The 14908-nt window shown below is 40.6% G+C and overlaps 1 protein-coding gene across 2 annotated transcripts in view; it reads right to left on the reverse strand.

Moving 5' to 3' along the window:
* Positions 1–217: 217 nt before the first annotated feature.
* Positions 218–14908, reverse strand: part of FRMD3 (FERM domain containing 3) — a 307700-nt gene continuing 293009 nt past the window's right edge. Inside the window, exons 14-15 of one of the 2 annotated variants that reach the window (XM_030294382.1) lie at positions 5241–5699; positions 218–478 (exon numbers count right to left, since the gene is read on the reverse strand). In XM_030294382.1, the coding sequence (XP_030150242.1) occupies positions 465–478; positions 5241–5699 (473 nt within the window). In that variant the 3' untranslated portion in view covers positions 218–464. Of the gene's footprint in view, positions 479–1970; positions 5700–14908 lie in introns of those variants that run through there. The other variant, XM_030294381.1, reaches the window with a different exon arrangement.

Genomic DNA, 14908 nt, shown 5'->3' on the forward strand with positions numbered 1-14908 from the left:
ACAGGTAAAGAATAGGGATGCTTGGTTCCAACTAACCTTTTGTTCTTTACTAAGTCTCAAGCCCCCTCACTCACTTGCAGGGCCAGTGTCAGTGGCCGACATCCCCTGATGCCTGAGGTCCAGCCAGAAGCAGCCCTGTCTTTCTTCCCCTGCTGCGGGTTGCAGAGATCCTCAATATTCTGGAGTGTGCTTAGTATGACTCTCGCCCCCAGCCACCACCCCAGTTCCCAGTAGACAATAGACACGATGGCCAAGAGAGGATTAAAATCAGTTTTATTAATAGGTTGGAGAGCACAGCTGGGATCTGAGACCCAAGTGAGGCTTCTTTTGTCCTCTCTGAAGTGATGGCAGCTGAGCCCATTGGGCGGGGCTTGCCAACTTACCCACCCCATCACAGACCGGGCTGGTGTGTGGAGAGCCGAGTCCTGGCTGGGCCCACCACGGGCTGGTCCTGCTGGGTCTGTTTACTGCATGTAGACTGGAAGCCCAAAAGCAGGTCCAAGAGAAAGAGAGAGAGAGAGAAGAAGCAGGAGGACAAGTAAGCAGGGACTTTTAATACATTATCTCCACCCAGTAGAGACAGATGGCCCAAAGAGTCTCAAATTCATCAACCACAACCATCCCGAGGTCACCCCACAGGTGGAACCTTCTCCCCAGTACTTTCCTTCCAGGCTGGAATGTGGTTAAGAGATCTTTTCCCTGTTGGGCTAAGCAAAGACTGTAGGAATAAGGAAAAGGGTTTCTCCCAAGAGATGAGGTTGGGTCAGGAGACTGGACTTCTCAAGGAATAAGTAGCCCAGAGTCACCTTGTGTGAACCTTCCAGTCTGTAGACACTAAGCCAAATAAAGTTGTGAGCTACGGCAGCTAGAGCTGGGACCATAGGTCCCTAAGTCACCTCGTGCCTGAATAATAACCACAGAATTCTTTTCTTGCCTGTACTCTACAGCCTGACCTCTGACGACTGCTGAGTAAGAACTTGACAGACTTCCCCCACTGCCCACCCTCAGTGGGCAAAATGGATGAAAGTGGTCAAAGGTACAAACTTCCATTTATAAGATACATAAGTCCTGGAGACGTAGCATACAACACGGGAACTCTAGTTAACAATACTATATTGCACTGAAAGTTGCTAAGTGAGTATATCTTAAAGGTTCTCATCACAAAAAAAATAATTCTGTGAGGTGATGGATTTTGACTACACTTCATGTGTGATCATTTCACAACATATACGTATATATAACCATTATGTTCTACACCTAAAACTAATAGAGTTTTATATGTCCATTATATCTGAGTAAAACAGAATGACAGACTGAGGCCACCACAGCTGAGGAACAATTTGGCTTGACGTCTATGGTGTTCCTATAGAGCGCCCCTTTCTGCTTCAACAGAAACACCTTCTGATTTAGCAATCAGGTATGGAGTGTTAGCTTTGTGTCAAACCAAAGCAGAGGGCCTTTTAGGCCATGCTGTATGGAAGGGAAGATAAGAATAGAATAATAAGATTCTTCCAGAGCCCATGAACAGAAGTTTCATGGCAAGTGTTGCATCTGACGTGGCTCTCTCTGGCACAGGAAAGCACCCTTTTCTGCCAGAAATGACTACCTACCAATTTTTTAACATCCTGCAATCCTTCCTCCTATCTGTAATGAAGAACCCTCTCTTCTGTTTTTTCCATGCTTTGCTATTTCTCTAGTTATCTTAATGCCATTAATTAGACTATAGCTATCTTTTCTATCTGGGTGCATTTTCAGTACACTCAATATTCCTGGTTTTAGCCTGAGTGATTTCTGCAAAGGGTTGATTCCATCCATTACTTGTAATTTTGCTTTTTGTTTTGTTTTGTTTTTTCATACTATCACCATTCAAGGGTGACCTCATTCATGGTCAAATATGGCACCTTTCTGTAGTTTCCAATAGGCTATTTATACAACTTTCCTTTGAATAAAACTAAATGATTGCAGAAACATTTTTCCCCAGAGTATTTTTATTAGGGATTCCTGCCACCATATTAACATATAAAACAATCTGGATGTTGACATAGAAATGCAGGTTTCACTATACAAAGATAAGGCTCCAATCACAGGTCACATGGCCCCAGTATCTCTAGTATTTCAATGAAATCAACTTTTGAATTCTTCCCAGAGTTGTCTTTATAAATATTAGACAAACCACAAAATATATTCCAAATACATAACATTTTACAGTATGTTCCAAGCACAGACAGAAATACACGATACTTTACCTACATTTTTTTCATGATCAACTTGCATTAGCACTAAAGACAAGACTGTGTGTGTATATGTATTTGCCATATATGTGTGTATGTGTAACCACAAATGTACACACAGTTGTTTGAACTGTGGAAAATTCAAAGCTTTGAGACTGTGGGTTTTATCCACCATGATATCTGAGAGGGAAAAAGAATAATATGTTACAAACTCCTCAATTGGGGAAAAATAAACACAACTGTGTATGAAAGGCATGTCAGTTGTGTGTATAAAAATACACACACATATATACAGATTCATATATAAACACATCTATACCAATAATATGGAATATACTATACTCACACACTTGCTTTGAATTCTGTATCTCACTATGTTATAAACTCACCATCTTTGGAAGCACTTTTCTCCTCATTTGATTCAGGCAGCTGGTGACTGTCTCCTAACAAAACTTAAGTGGATATTCTAAAAGGCTGATGCCATTCTGACAAAAAGGTATTCAGGATCCAAGTTTATGTTTAGTGGCTAGTGCTTAAATTCAGCAGACCCTATTCTGTTAACTCCTTCACTTAAAAAACATTTCTATGCAATAATGATGTTTTTTGCCTGAAAGAGATGTTAGCTGGAAATGTTAAAAGTAATTTTGTTACTCCCTAATATAAATCTGCATGGTTGGATTGTGTGTGGCATTTATCCTGTCAGTATTGTTCAGGGTTTCATGATGGGCAATAATATATTGCTTCCATGATTAAAAAAAATATTTAATATTACTTTAAAAGGGCAAGGGCTAGGTTTGTTATGGTTAGAACCTCAAAGGAAATGATAAGCATGATGACAAGGGGGACTAATTTTGTGCAGACTATACTGGGTACCCTTTTGTCAGAAAGTATGACTTGGAAGTCATAACAAAGGGGAGTAAAAACCTTTGAAAACTTCCAAAATAAACTATAGAAAATCTATTGCTACCAATAGAATTGGTATCAAATTTCAGGCAATAAAGATTCTTCAAGAAAAAGCAAAATAAATCACTGAAAGCACGTGAGAGAAAACACCCTACAAACTTAATAGCAAATGTGTATTATAGTTTGCTCAACTGAAGGCTTCATGAGCAGACTTTTTAAAACTTATTTTCAAACTTAAATGTCTAATACAGTGCTCAGAGCTCCATGAATGAGTAGGACAGGAATGGCCAATTTGGAAATCAGGCTCATGATAGAGTTGAAGCATCTATTACAGTTTAGGAGAGAATATGGGCATCCAATCCCTTTGTAAATGAAGGGATTGGAACATTCTCAATCCAAGGAGAAATCCCAATGCCCTAAACTCCATACCCTTTTCTTTCTCAGTTATACCACAGTATTGGTAGGATCTGTTGCCTCCCCATGCAGAGTACTTGTCTTTCTGTTGTGGATTTAATGGTATGAAGGAAGGTACTAGAACATTTGTCCCCTCTGCTATCTGGCTAGGGAGTCATTTTACTATTTCACCCAGGCTGAAATGGTGGATCACCTAATGAATCCATTCTACTTTCTTAATGGGAGCCCCAATTATGAATGAGTTAAGATCTTAAGAAAACTGGGAAAGGAATATAATGGCCAACACAAATAAAGATCATCAGCATGATCAATAAGTCAAAATCCATTCTTTTCATATCCTCCCCCATCCTTCTCACACACACACTTCTTTTGAAATTTCTTCCACAGAATCAAAATGAATGGCATGAGGGACCAAAAACTATGCCTTAAAGTTTCTCCACTTTTATTTAGATCCGCTAAACATATTCGTGTCGACTCAACAGTAAGTACACATTATATCATCCAGTACCATGCATCAACACCGCTTTCAGAAAAGCTGGTTTGCCTGCCACCACTTGCGTACCAGCCTCACCAGAACTCCTGTTTTGCCACTTGCCCATCCCCATCTGCTTCCACTCTTGGTTAATGTACGATCATGTGCAATTAACTACCATAACTTTTAACTTTTTTCCTTTAGTTTCACTTTCTTTTAAAAACGTTCTGCTTCCCCAACCAAAATATTATAGACAGAATGCAAATGAAAGTCCTCTTGTCCAAATACTTTGAAAAACAGACTACCCAGTATCTGCTTGAGTGTTCTTAGTTTCTACATCCTCTAGTTCCATCATCCATTTTAAGAGCTTACTTACTACAGTGTCTTTCTACCTATTTTCTATCTCCTCTGAAGGTAACAAATTATGTAATTGTTCAGCCAAAAATATTTTAAAAAACAAACCAGTGCCAAAACATTAAAAAATTCCCGACATACCCTTTGTGCATTAGTCTTACAATCTGTACACTTAAATAACTCCAGGAGGCTTCTTTTTTTTTTTTTTTTTGCTAAAAATTTACCAAATGTTTTGAACACATAAAAATAGTTTTAAAAAAACAGAAAACAAAAGCCAGCATAAATTTAGTTGTATAGGCATCGGTTAGAGGACATTGTTTTCACTAAGGATTATATTCAAAAACTTTCTCTTGGGTTTTTACTAAAGTTCTGATTCTGAACCTTATAATGGTGCTAACTATTAAAAAAGGGGGAAATCTAATTCAGCGCAATGTATTCTGTATTATGATACAATAGATAAAGAGTATGTCTGTAGTATACTAAAAAATAAACATATTTTTGGTTAAAGGCCATCTTCCTGACCTAGAACTAAAATAACTGCATTTGACTTAAACTTACTTAGCTGCAGTGAATTATGGAAAGCTAACTTAAAGTTTTTAATAATCAGTTATGAGTAACGAACACCTGTTGATGGCCCCATGACCATTCGGAACCAGGCAGTTGCTGAAAAAAACAAAAAAACAAATCACTAGTATTGAATATAGCCCTTAGTCACATGAGATATGAACTTTATGAGCAACCCAGCATGTAGAGAATGAGGTTTACTTTGCCAGCCACCCACTCCTTTAGAGGACAGTAGTAGTCATAGTGAAACTGCTCAAACTCTGGCGTCTGGCGGATTTCACATAAGAAGGAGAGATCAATACCTGACTCCAAAAGGAGGAGGAGCAGGGGGAATACAAAGAGCAGCAGCCCCAGGCCCACCACAAGGAGCCTGGAAAAACTCTTGACCAGTGGGTTCACCCGAATATGGCCACTCAGAATGTCATAGCTCCACGACAAAGCTTGGCGAGCCTCCTTCAGCTCTTCTTCTTCAGCCATCAAAAAGGCATTTTCATCTGCTTCCAGTTCCTCAAATGAATCTGTGTCTTCTCTTTCCAACTCCAGCCTCGATGGACAGTCAAAGAGCATGTCAATCTCATCATCATCAACAGGGGTGGGGAGCAGGCTGGCACTCGGGTTGTATGCCAGTTCAGAGATGGTCAAGGGCTCTTCTTTTATTTTATCTTCCTCTTCACTTGGGGGGTTTTCATACTCCCGGGCTTCCTTCACTGGTGAGCTAGAGATCAAGGGGGCAGAAATGTCTTCTTTGGGTAAGGGAACACCTGTAAAGAGACATTTTTTACCCTTAATTTTATATTTCAGGTTGTGGGTTCCCTGCCCCCCTCCACAAAGATCTGTAGATGGAAACCAACCAAAAAAAGAGAAAAAAATGGAATTCAGGAAATTGTTCTGTGGAATCCTAATTTTAACAGGGTCTGTTACAAAAAATGACTTTAAGGTGAGCACGCTAAACCCCAAATAACCAATGGCTGGCAATATTTGTGTGTGCAGTTATGGTCTGCAAACTTCCAACTTGGGCCATGTCGGCGAGAATAAGATGACAATAAACCACTATTGTAATTTTGAGCGGTGTCTTTTAGAAGTCAACACTATCTAAAACTTCACTGCATGACAGATTATAGAATCTACTGTTCAATGATAGTCTATTTTTACATATTCTAGGTACGAGTTAGTGGTTTCGAGATTTAGATAACTGCGATCATGTATGCACGAATTTGCACCTTGCTCCCTTCATTTAACATTTTAACATTCTCTATGTTGAAATGGATGCCCATTGGGTTGAGTCACAGCTAATGGCTATGGAGAGTAGTCCCCAAACCCATGTGACAGGAAGGGCTGGAGAGAACCCCTGGAAGCTGCGGTACTCAGCAGTGCTCAAGCTAAGGGGTAGGTGGGCAGGGCTGACTGCCCTCAGGGCAAAGCAAGGAGCCCTGTTGGCCAGAAAAACTGCAGCATGAGTCAGCTTGAGTGAGGACAACAAAGAGCCTTACTAGCCTTTGAGCTGCTTCCCCTGCCGTGTCCGGGCAGGGAAACTAATTCATAGCCCCACTCATTGCTGAAAATTTTAAGCCCGCCTGACCATGGAGCCTAACCAGCACACGTCGGATGTTGCATAGACCATTCAACAGCCCTACTTCCAGTGGCACTTGAACGCAGAGCAAAACTAGTGGCCTCACCTGCCTGGGCTTTCCAGTGCACACTCTTGCTTAATCCAGGCCCCCAGAGAACAAACTATGCAGGTCCTGCATCCCATCCTGCTGCCCTAGCAGGGCAGGGAAGCTAATTCATAACCCTACCTTCCCTGCTGAGTATAGCATCGAGTCCTGACCATCCAGTAAGCCTACCCTGAAAATCTAGGAAACTCTGGTGCCCATCGTACAGCCTCACTTGGGCCGGGCACCAAGCCAGCAGTCCTATCAAGCTGTTCTCAGTTGGCAGCACACCTAACCACCCATGATCTCAGAGCTTAAACCCTTGCCATGCTCCAAAATAGTCCATAATAGCAGGCCCAAAGATGTTACTGGTAGACCTGTCCAGAAATCCAAACCAAGCTAACTGTTAAACTGTCTTTGCCAAAATGAACCTGCAAAGTCTGGGAGAGGAGATCACTTACCACTTGCAGATACCAAAGTAAGGAATCAATAATCACAAAAAGGCAACTATGACTGCCCCAGAGGAAACTAATATAGCACTAATAACCTTAAAGAAATGGAGATCTGGGAACGGTCAAAGATTTCAAAATAATCCTCTTAAAGAGGTTTAGTGAACAAGAACACACAGATAACTAAACAAAATTAGGAAAATGAAAAATGAACAAAATGACAAGTTCAACAAAGAAGCAGAAACCATCAAAAAGAATCCTAGGGGCGTCTGAGTGGCTCAGTTGGTTAAGCATCCGACTTTGGCTCATGTCATGATCCAGCAGACCGTGGGTTTGAGCCCTGCGTCAGGCTTTGTGCTGACAGTTCAGAGCCTGGAGCCTGCTTCAGACTCTGTGTCTCCCTCTCTCTCTCTCTGCCCCTCCTCTGCTCACACTTTGTCTCTTTCTCAAAAATAATCCTAGAGCTGAGGAATGGAGTAACTGAACTGAAGAATTCAACAGAGAGCTTCAAAGGCACACTCAACTATGCAGAAGGAAGAATTAGCAACCCAGAAGATTGGACATTTCAAATTATCCAGTCAGTGAAGCAAAAAAAAAAATGAAAAAGTGAGATCAGCCTACAGACCTTAATGGGATAAAATGAAAAGAAACAATACTGGCATTACGGAAATCCAAGAAGGGAAAGAGAAAAAAAGGGATAGAAAGGATATTTAAAGCAACAAAGGCTGGGCTTCTGGTCTAAGATACAACAAGAAGACCCTGAACTCACTTCCTCCACCTCCATACCAGATCTACAGCTAGTTACAGAGCAATTCCTCCTGAAGAGATGGCAGGATGAATGAATAGCTTCTGCACAACACACTAGAACACATAGAGAATGGCAAGAGAGATGGAGACGTTGTAATGAAGGAAACCCCTACCCCTGATGCCAACTACACAGGGGAGAGCTAATACTGAGACTGGGAGCAGATTCACTGCAGCACAGAAACAAGCTGTGGTTAAAAGAGCAGCTACAATATGAAAGATCGAGCCCTAGAACTCTGCCAGATGGCAACAGAACTGCTAGAACTCTCTTTGGATCAGAGGGGCTGGCAACTGTCATGGTTTATATTCCCCTGCCATCTCTATAGCGCAGATGGGAGCAGGGTCTGGATAGAATAGCCAGGCTGCCACCTCAGGGAGCCCTAGGCACCCAGCCCAGTCCTGGATGCCCTGGGGCACACAAAAAGAGCTGTGGTTTAAAAAAGCAACAGGGGCGCCTGGGTGGCTCAGTCAGTTAAGCATCTGACTTCGGCTGAGGGCATGATCTCCCGGTTTGTGAATTCGAGCCCCACGTCGGGGTGCTGACAGCTCAGAGTCTGGAGCCTACTTTGGATTCTTTGTCTGCCTCTCTCTCTGCCTCTCCCCGACTTGCTCATGTGCTCACTCGCTCGCTCTCTCAAAAATAAACATTAAAAAAAAATTTAAAGAGCAACAACAATACAAAGGATCCAGCTCTAGAACTCTGCCAAATGTCAGGCAAGCTCTGGAACTCTCTCCAGGTCAGAGGGGCTGGTGACTAGCATGGTTTACAGTTTCCCTCCATCTTGGTAGCACGGATGGGAGCAGGGTCCGTGAGGCCTGGGACCCTAATTTACACCATTCCATTTGTCCAACCAAAGTGGCTCCGGCACAGCACACACCAAGGCATGCCTAATCAGTGCTCACGATAGCTCCAGTCATCTCACCAAGGTATCACAGGAGCAAAGCACCCTGCACTGCAGGCCCACACCTGGGCCCACACCTCAGCTCCAGATGACTTGCTAGGGCAAGCTCACACCTGCTTCAGGTCCAGCCACCCAAGCAGGAATGCTCCTTGCACAACGCACCCTGGGAACACCCAGCTAGTACCTGCCTCAGTTCCAGGCACCAGGGTGCACCCTGTGTGAGCACCCCAGGACCTCCTGGCTTGTACCCACTTCAGCTTCAGCTGTTCTGCCAGGGTGCCCTCAGCACAAAGAGCCCTGCGAACCCCAGTCCATACTGGTCACAGCTGAGCCAGCCAAAGTAATCAGGAACACACAGGAGACAACCATACACAAGGCCATTCTTTTGTATTTAGAAGAGGCAGTTTTGCCACCTAAGTCATAGAAATAAACACAGAAAGTAAAGTGAGGAGACAGAGGAATATGCTCCAAATGGAATAACAAGACAAAGTCAGAGAAAAAGAACTAAATGAAAAGAAGATAAACAATCTATCTGATAAAGATTTTACAGTAATCAACATACTGGGGCACCTGGGTGGCTCAGTCGATTAAGTGTCCGACTTCAGCTCAGGTCATGATTTCATGGCTCACGAGTTTGAGCCCTGGGTTGGGCTCTGTGCTGACAGCTCGGAGCCTGGAGCCTGCTTCCAATTCTGTGTGTGCCTCTCCCATGCTCATGCTCTGTTTCTCTCTCTCTCTCAAAAATAAACATTAAAAAAATTTTTTTAAAAAGATGCTTGCTGGCCTGGAGAAAAGAGTTGAACTCCAAACTTAACCAAAGAAATGAAAAAATATGCAAGAGAAAATCAATAGTAACTTAGTGGATACAGAAGAATGAACAGATCAGTGACCTGGAAGACACAGGATTAGAAAGCACCTAACCTGAACAGCAAAAAGAAAAAAAAATTTTGTTTTTTTTTTAACATTTTATTTTTGAGAGAGGCAGAACATGAGCAGGGGAGGGGGAGAGAGCGAGAGAGAGAGAGAGATACAGAATCTGAAGCAGGCTCTAGGCTCTGAGCTGTTTGTTAACACAGAGTCCGACATGGGGCTTGAACTCATGAACTGTGAGACCATGACCTGAGCTGAAGTCAGATGCTGAACTGACTGGGCCACCCAGATGCCCCCAAAAAAGAATTTTTAAAAGTGAGTATAGGTAAAGGGATCTCTTGGCCAAAATTAAGCAAACAAATATTCACATTATAAGGGTCCCAGAAGAAGAAAGGGCAGAACACTTACTTGAAAAAATAGTAGCTGAAAACTTCCCTAACCTTTGGAGGGAAACAGACATCCAGGTACAGGAAGCACAGAGTGCCAAACAAGGTGAATCGCAAGGACATTAAGTACAATATAGTTTCACTTATATATGGAATATAAAAAACAAAACCAAAAAGCCAAAACAGACCCGTAAATACAGAGAACAAGTCGATGGCTGCAGGGGCAAGGTGTGCAAAATGGATGAAGGGGAGTGGGAGATACAAGCTTCTAATTACAGAAGGAACAAGTCACAGAGATAAAAGGTACAGCATAGGGAATATAGTTAATAGTATTGTAATAGTGTTGTATCATGGTCAATGGTAGCTACACTTGCAGTGACCACAGCATAATGTATAGAGTTGTCAAATCACTGTTGTCCATCTATGACTAATGTAATGTGTGTCAACTATATTTTTTTTTAAAAAGCAGCAATGGCAGAAAACTTCCCAAACCTTGAGGGAGAAATACACATTCAGACCCAAGAGGCTCATAGGACCCCAAAGAGGTTGAACCTGAATAGAGCAACACCCAGTCATATAATTTGTCAAATGTGAAAGACAAAGAATTAAAAAAATTTTTTAATGTTTTTATTTTATAGACAGGGACAGGGCGTGAGCAGGGGGAGGGGCAGAGAGAGAGGGAGACACAGAATCTGAAGTAGGCTCCAAGCTCTGAGCTGTCAGCACAGTGCCTGACGCGGGGCTCAAACTCACAGACCGTGAGATATGACCTGAGCTGAAGTCGGACGCTTAACCGACTGAGCCACCCAGGCACCCCAAAAGACAAAGAATTTTAAAAGCAGCAAGAGAAAAGAGAAGTTACATACAGCAGAAACCCAATGAGACTATTGGCAGATTGTCAACAGACACCTTTCAGGCCAGAAGAGAATGGGATAACATACGCAAGCGATCAAAAGAAAAAAGCCTGTCAAACAAAAATGCTATACCCAGTGAAGCTGTCTTTCAGAAATGAAAGAGGAATAAAAACTTTCCCAAACAAACAAAAGCTGAGGAAATTCTTTACCACTAGACCTACTTTACAAGACATGCTAAAGGTACCTCTTTTAGTGGAAATAAAAGAACACTAATTAACATCATAAAAATGAAAAAGGGAGTGTAAAACTCACTGGTAATGGTAAAATACAGTCAAAGTTAGATTGTGTAGTATGGTAAAGGTGGAACATAATTCATGTGCCCTTAGTAAAAGGTAAAAAACAATAAAAATCATAAATAAAATCTTATTACACAATATAAAAATATGTAAACTGTAACCATAAAATGTGAAAGGGATCAGAAGTCAAAGTGTAGAGCTTAGGAATTCTGTTAAAGTTATTATTTTCAAATACGGTGTTATAACTTTAAGATAGTTTATGTAAGCTTTATGGTAGCCACAAGGGAAAAATCTGTAGGAATTACACAAAAGAACATGATAAAGAAATCAAAGCCTACTGATACCACAAAACACCAAAACATTAAAAACAACAAGAAAAAAAGAGGATAAGAAACAAGGAACAATTATCAAAACGGCAATAGTAAGCCCTTAATTAGCAATAACTACTTTAAACATAAACAGATTAAATTCTCCAGTCAGAAGACACAGAATGGCTGACTGGATAAAAACAACGAGATCCAATAATATGCCTCCTACAGGAGGCTCACTTTAGTATTACAGACACAACATAGACTGAGAGTGAAAGGATGGAAAAGATATTTCAAGCATATCATGGTAACAAAAAGAAAGCAGGGTTAATCCTTCTTACATGAGACAGAATCTACAGTATAAGTTATAACATTTCCTTTTTCATGTATAATTTTATAAGGTTGGCATTACCCTGACACCAAAGCCAGAAAAGAACACTACCAGAAAACTACAGACCAGCATCCCTAACGAATATAGATGCAAAAATTCTTAGTAAAATAATAGCAAACTGAATTTAGCAACTCATTGAAAGGATCATTTACCACAATCAAGGGGGATTTATACCTGGGAAGTTTCAACCTGCAATCAGTGTGATACATTACATTACCAGAATGAAAGAAGACATCTTATTTCAATAGACACAGAAAAGCATTTGACAAAATTCAACATCCATTTATGATAAAAACTCAGCAAATCAGGTACTGAGGGGTGTACCTCAACATAATAAAAAGATCACATACGATAAGCCCACAGCTGACATCATACTCAACGGTGAAAGGCCGAATGCTTTTCCTCTAAGATCAGGAACGAGACAAAGGTGCCATTCTCACCACTCCTATTCAACGTAGTACTGGAAATCCTTGCCAGAGCAGTCGTCAAGAAAGGTAAACAAAAGGCATCAGAGTTGGAAGAAATAAAACCTGTCTCTATTAATTGATAACATGATTTTATAAATAGAAAATCCTAAAGACTCAACTAGAAAACTTTTAGAGCCAATCAACAAATTCAGTAAAGTTGCAGGATATATAATTAACACACAAAAAAACAGTAGTATCTCTAAACACTAACAATGAATTATCTGACAAAGAAATAAAACAATCCCATTTACAATAGCATCAAAAACAATAAAATACTTAGGAATAAACTTAACCAAAAAGGTGAAAGATCTCTACCCTGAAAACTACAAGACACTGATGAAAGAAATTGAGAAGACACAAATAGAAAGATATCCCATATTTATGGATAAGAATTAATATTGTTAAAATGTCAACGCTACCAAAATCTATCTACAGATTCAGTGTAATACCTGTCAAGATTCTGATGGCATTTTTTATAGAAGTAGAGAAAACAATCCTAAAATTTATATGGAACTACAAAAGACCTTGAATGGCCACAACAGTCCTGAGAAAGAAGAATAAAGCAAGAGGTAACACACTTCCTGATTTCAGTAACGTATAGTAATCAAAACAGAATGGTACTGGCATAAAAACAGACAAAAAAAATCATGGAACACAATTGACAGCCAAGAAATAAACTCAAGCATACCTGGCCAAATAGTATTCAACAAGGGAGCTAAGAATACTCAATGGAGAAAAGACAGTCTCATCAATAAAATGGTGCTGGGAAAACTGGATATTCACATTTAGAAGAAAGAAGCTAGACTGTTGTTCTTACTCCACTCACAAAAATTAACTCAAAATGCATTAAAGACAGACAAAAAACATGAAACCACAAAACTCCTTGAAGAAAACACAGGAAACAAGCTCTTTGACATGGGTCTTGGCAATGATTTTCTAGATACGACACCTAAGTTACAAGCAACAAAATAAATAAGTAGGACTATGTCAAACTAAAAAGTTCTTCCCAACAAAAGAATCAACAAACTGAAAAGACAACCTACAAAATGGGAAGAAAAATATTTGCAAACCATCTATCTGATAAGGAGTTAGTATGTAAATATATAAAGAACTACAACTAAATGGCAAAAAAAAAAAAAAAAACCAAAAAACAAATAATCCAATTAAAAATAGACAAAGTCTCTGAATAAACATTATTCCAAGAAGATATACAAATGGCCAACAGGCACATGAAACAATGGTCATGTATAGTCTTAGGAACTGAATTTAAGAAAACACAGAAAAATAAATCAGATTTGTGGCTACCAGAGGTAGGGGTTCAGAATTGTGGGGGGAATTGGAGGAAGGGGATTAAAAGGTCCAAACTTCCAGTTATAGAATAAAGTAAGTGCTAAGAATATAATGTAAAACATGAAGACTATAGGAACACTGCCATATTATACACATGAAAATTATTAAGATAACAGATGCTGAGAGTTCTCATTGCAAAGAATTTTTGTTTTTTTAAATTTTTTTTTTTTTTTTTTTTTTTTTCTTTTTCAATGTTTTTATTTATTTTTGGGACAGAGAGAGACAGAGCATGAACGGGGGAGGGGCAGAGTGAGAGGGAGACACAGAATCGGAAACAGGCTCCAGGCTCCGAGCCATCAGCCCGGAGCCTGACGCGGGGCTCGAACTCGCGGACCGCGAGATCGTGACCTGGCTGAAGTCGGACGCTTAACCGACTGCGCCACCCAGGCGCCCCAAGAATTTTTGTTTTTTAAAAATCCTATCTGTATGAGACAGTGTATCCTAACTAACCTTGCTGTGGGAATCATTTCACAACATATGTAAGTCAAGCCATTATGCTGTACACTTTAAACTTACACAGTGATGTGGGGTGCCTGGATGGCTCAGTCAGTTAAGCATCCGACTTTGGCTAAGGTCATGATCTCACAGCTCATGAGTTTGAGCCCCGTGTCAGGCTCTGTGCTGACAGCTCAGAGCCTGGAGCCTGCTTCAGATTCTGTGCCCTCTCTCGCTCTGCCCCTCCACCACTCATGCTTCTCTCTCTCTCTCTCTCTCTCTCTCTCTCTCTCTCTCTCTCTCATAAACATTAAAAATTATACAGTGATGTATTTCAATTATATCCCAATAAAACGGGGGGGGGGGGGGAGAAGATGTGCAGAAGTGAATTATTGGTTGTCTCTTTCAAAATTCAGATATTTCCTGATAGCTCTGCTATGATAGCACTGAGCAATGTATATGAACAATACCATAAAACATGTAAGCCACATACAAGGTCCAACAAGCACATGAAAAGATGCTTAACATCGCTAGTCATTAGGGAAATGCAAATCAAAACCACAAAAAGCACATTACACCCACTAGGATGGTGACTATTTTTTAAACCTGAAAATAACAAGTGTTGGTAAGAATGCAGAGAAATTAGAACTCTTGTACCAATGGGGGTTTAAAAATGGTTCAGCTGCTGTGGAAAACAGTTTGGCAGGTCCTCAAAAAGTTAAACATAGAACTACCATCTGATGCAGCAATTCTGCTCCAATGTATATACTCCAAAGAGTTGAAAACAACTACTCAAGCCAATACAT

Source organism: Lynx canadensis, chromosome D4 (assembly GCF_007474595.2).
Source record: "Lynx canadensis isolate LIC74 chromosome D4, mLynCan4.pri.v2, whole genome shotgun sequence".
NCBI classification, from domain to species: Eukaryota; Metazoa; Chordata; class Mammalia; order Carnivora; family Felidae; genus Lynx; species Lynx canadensis.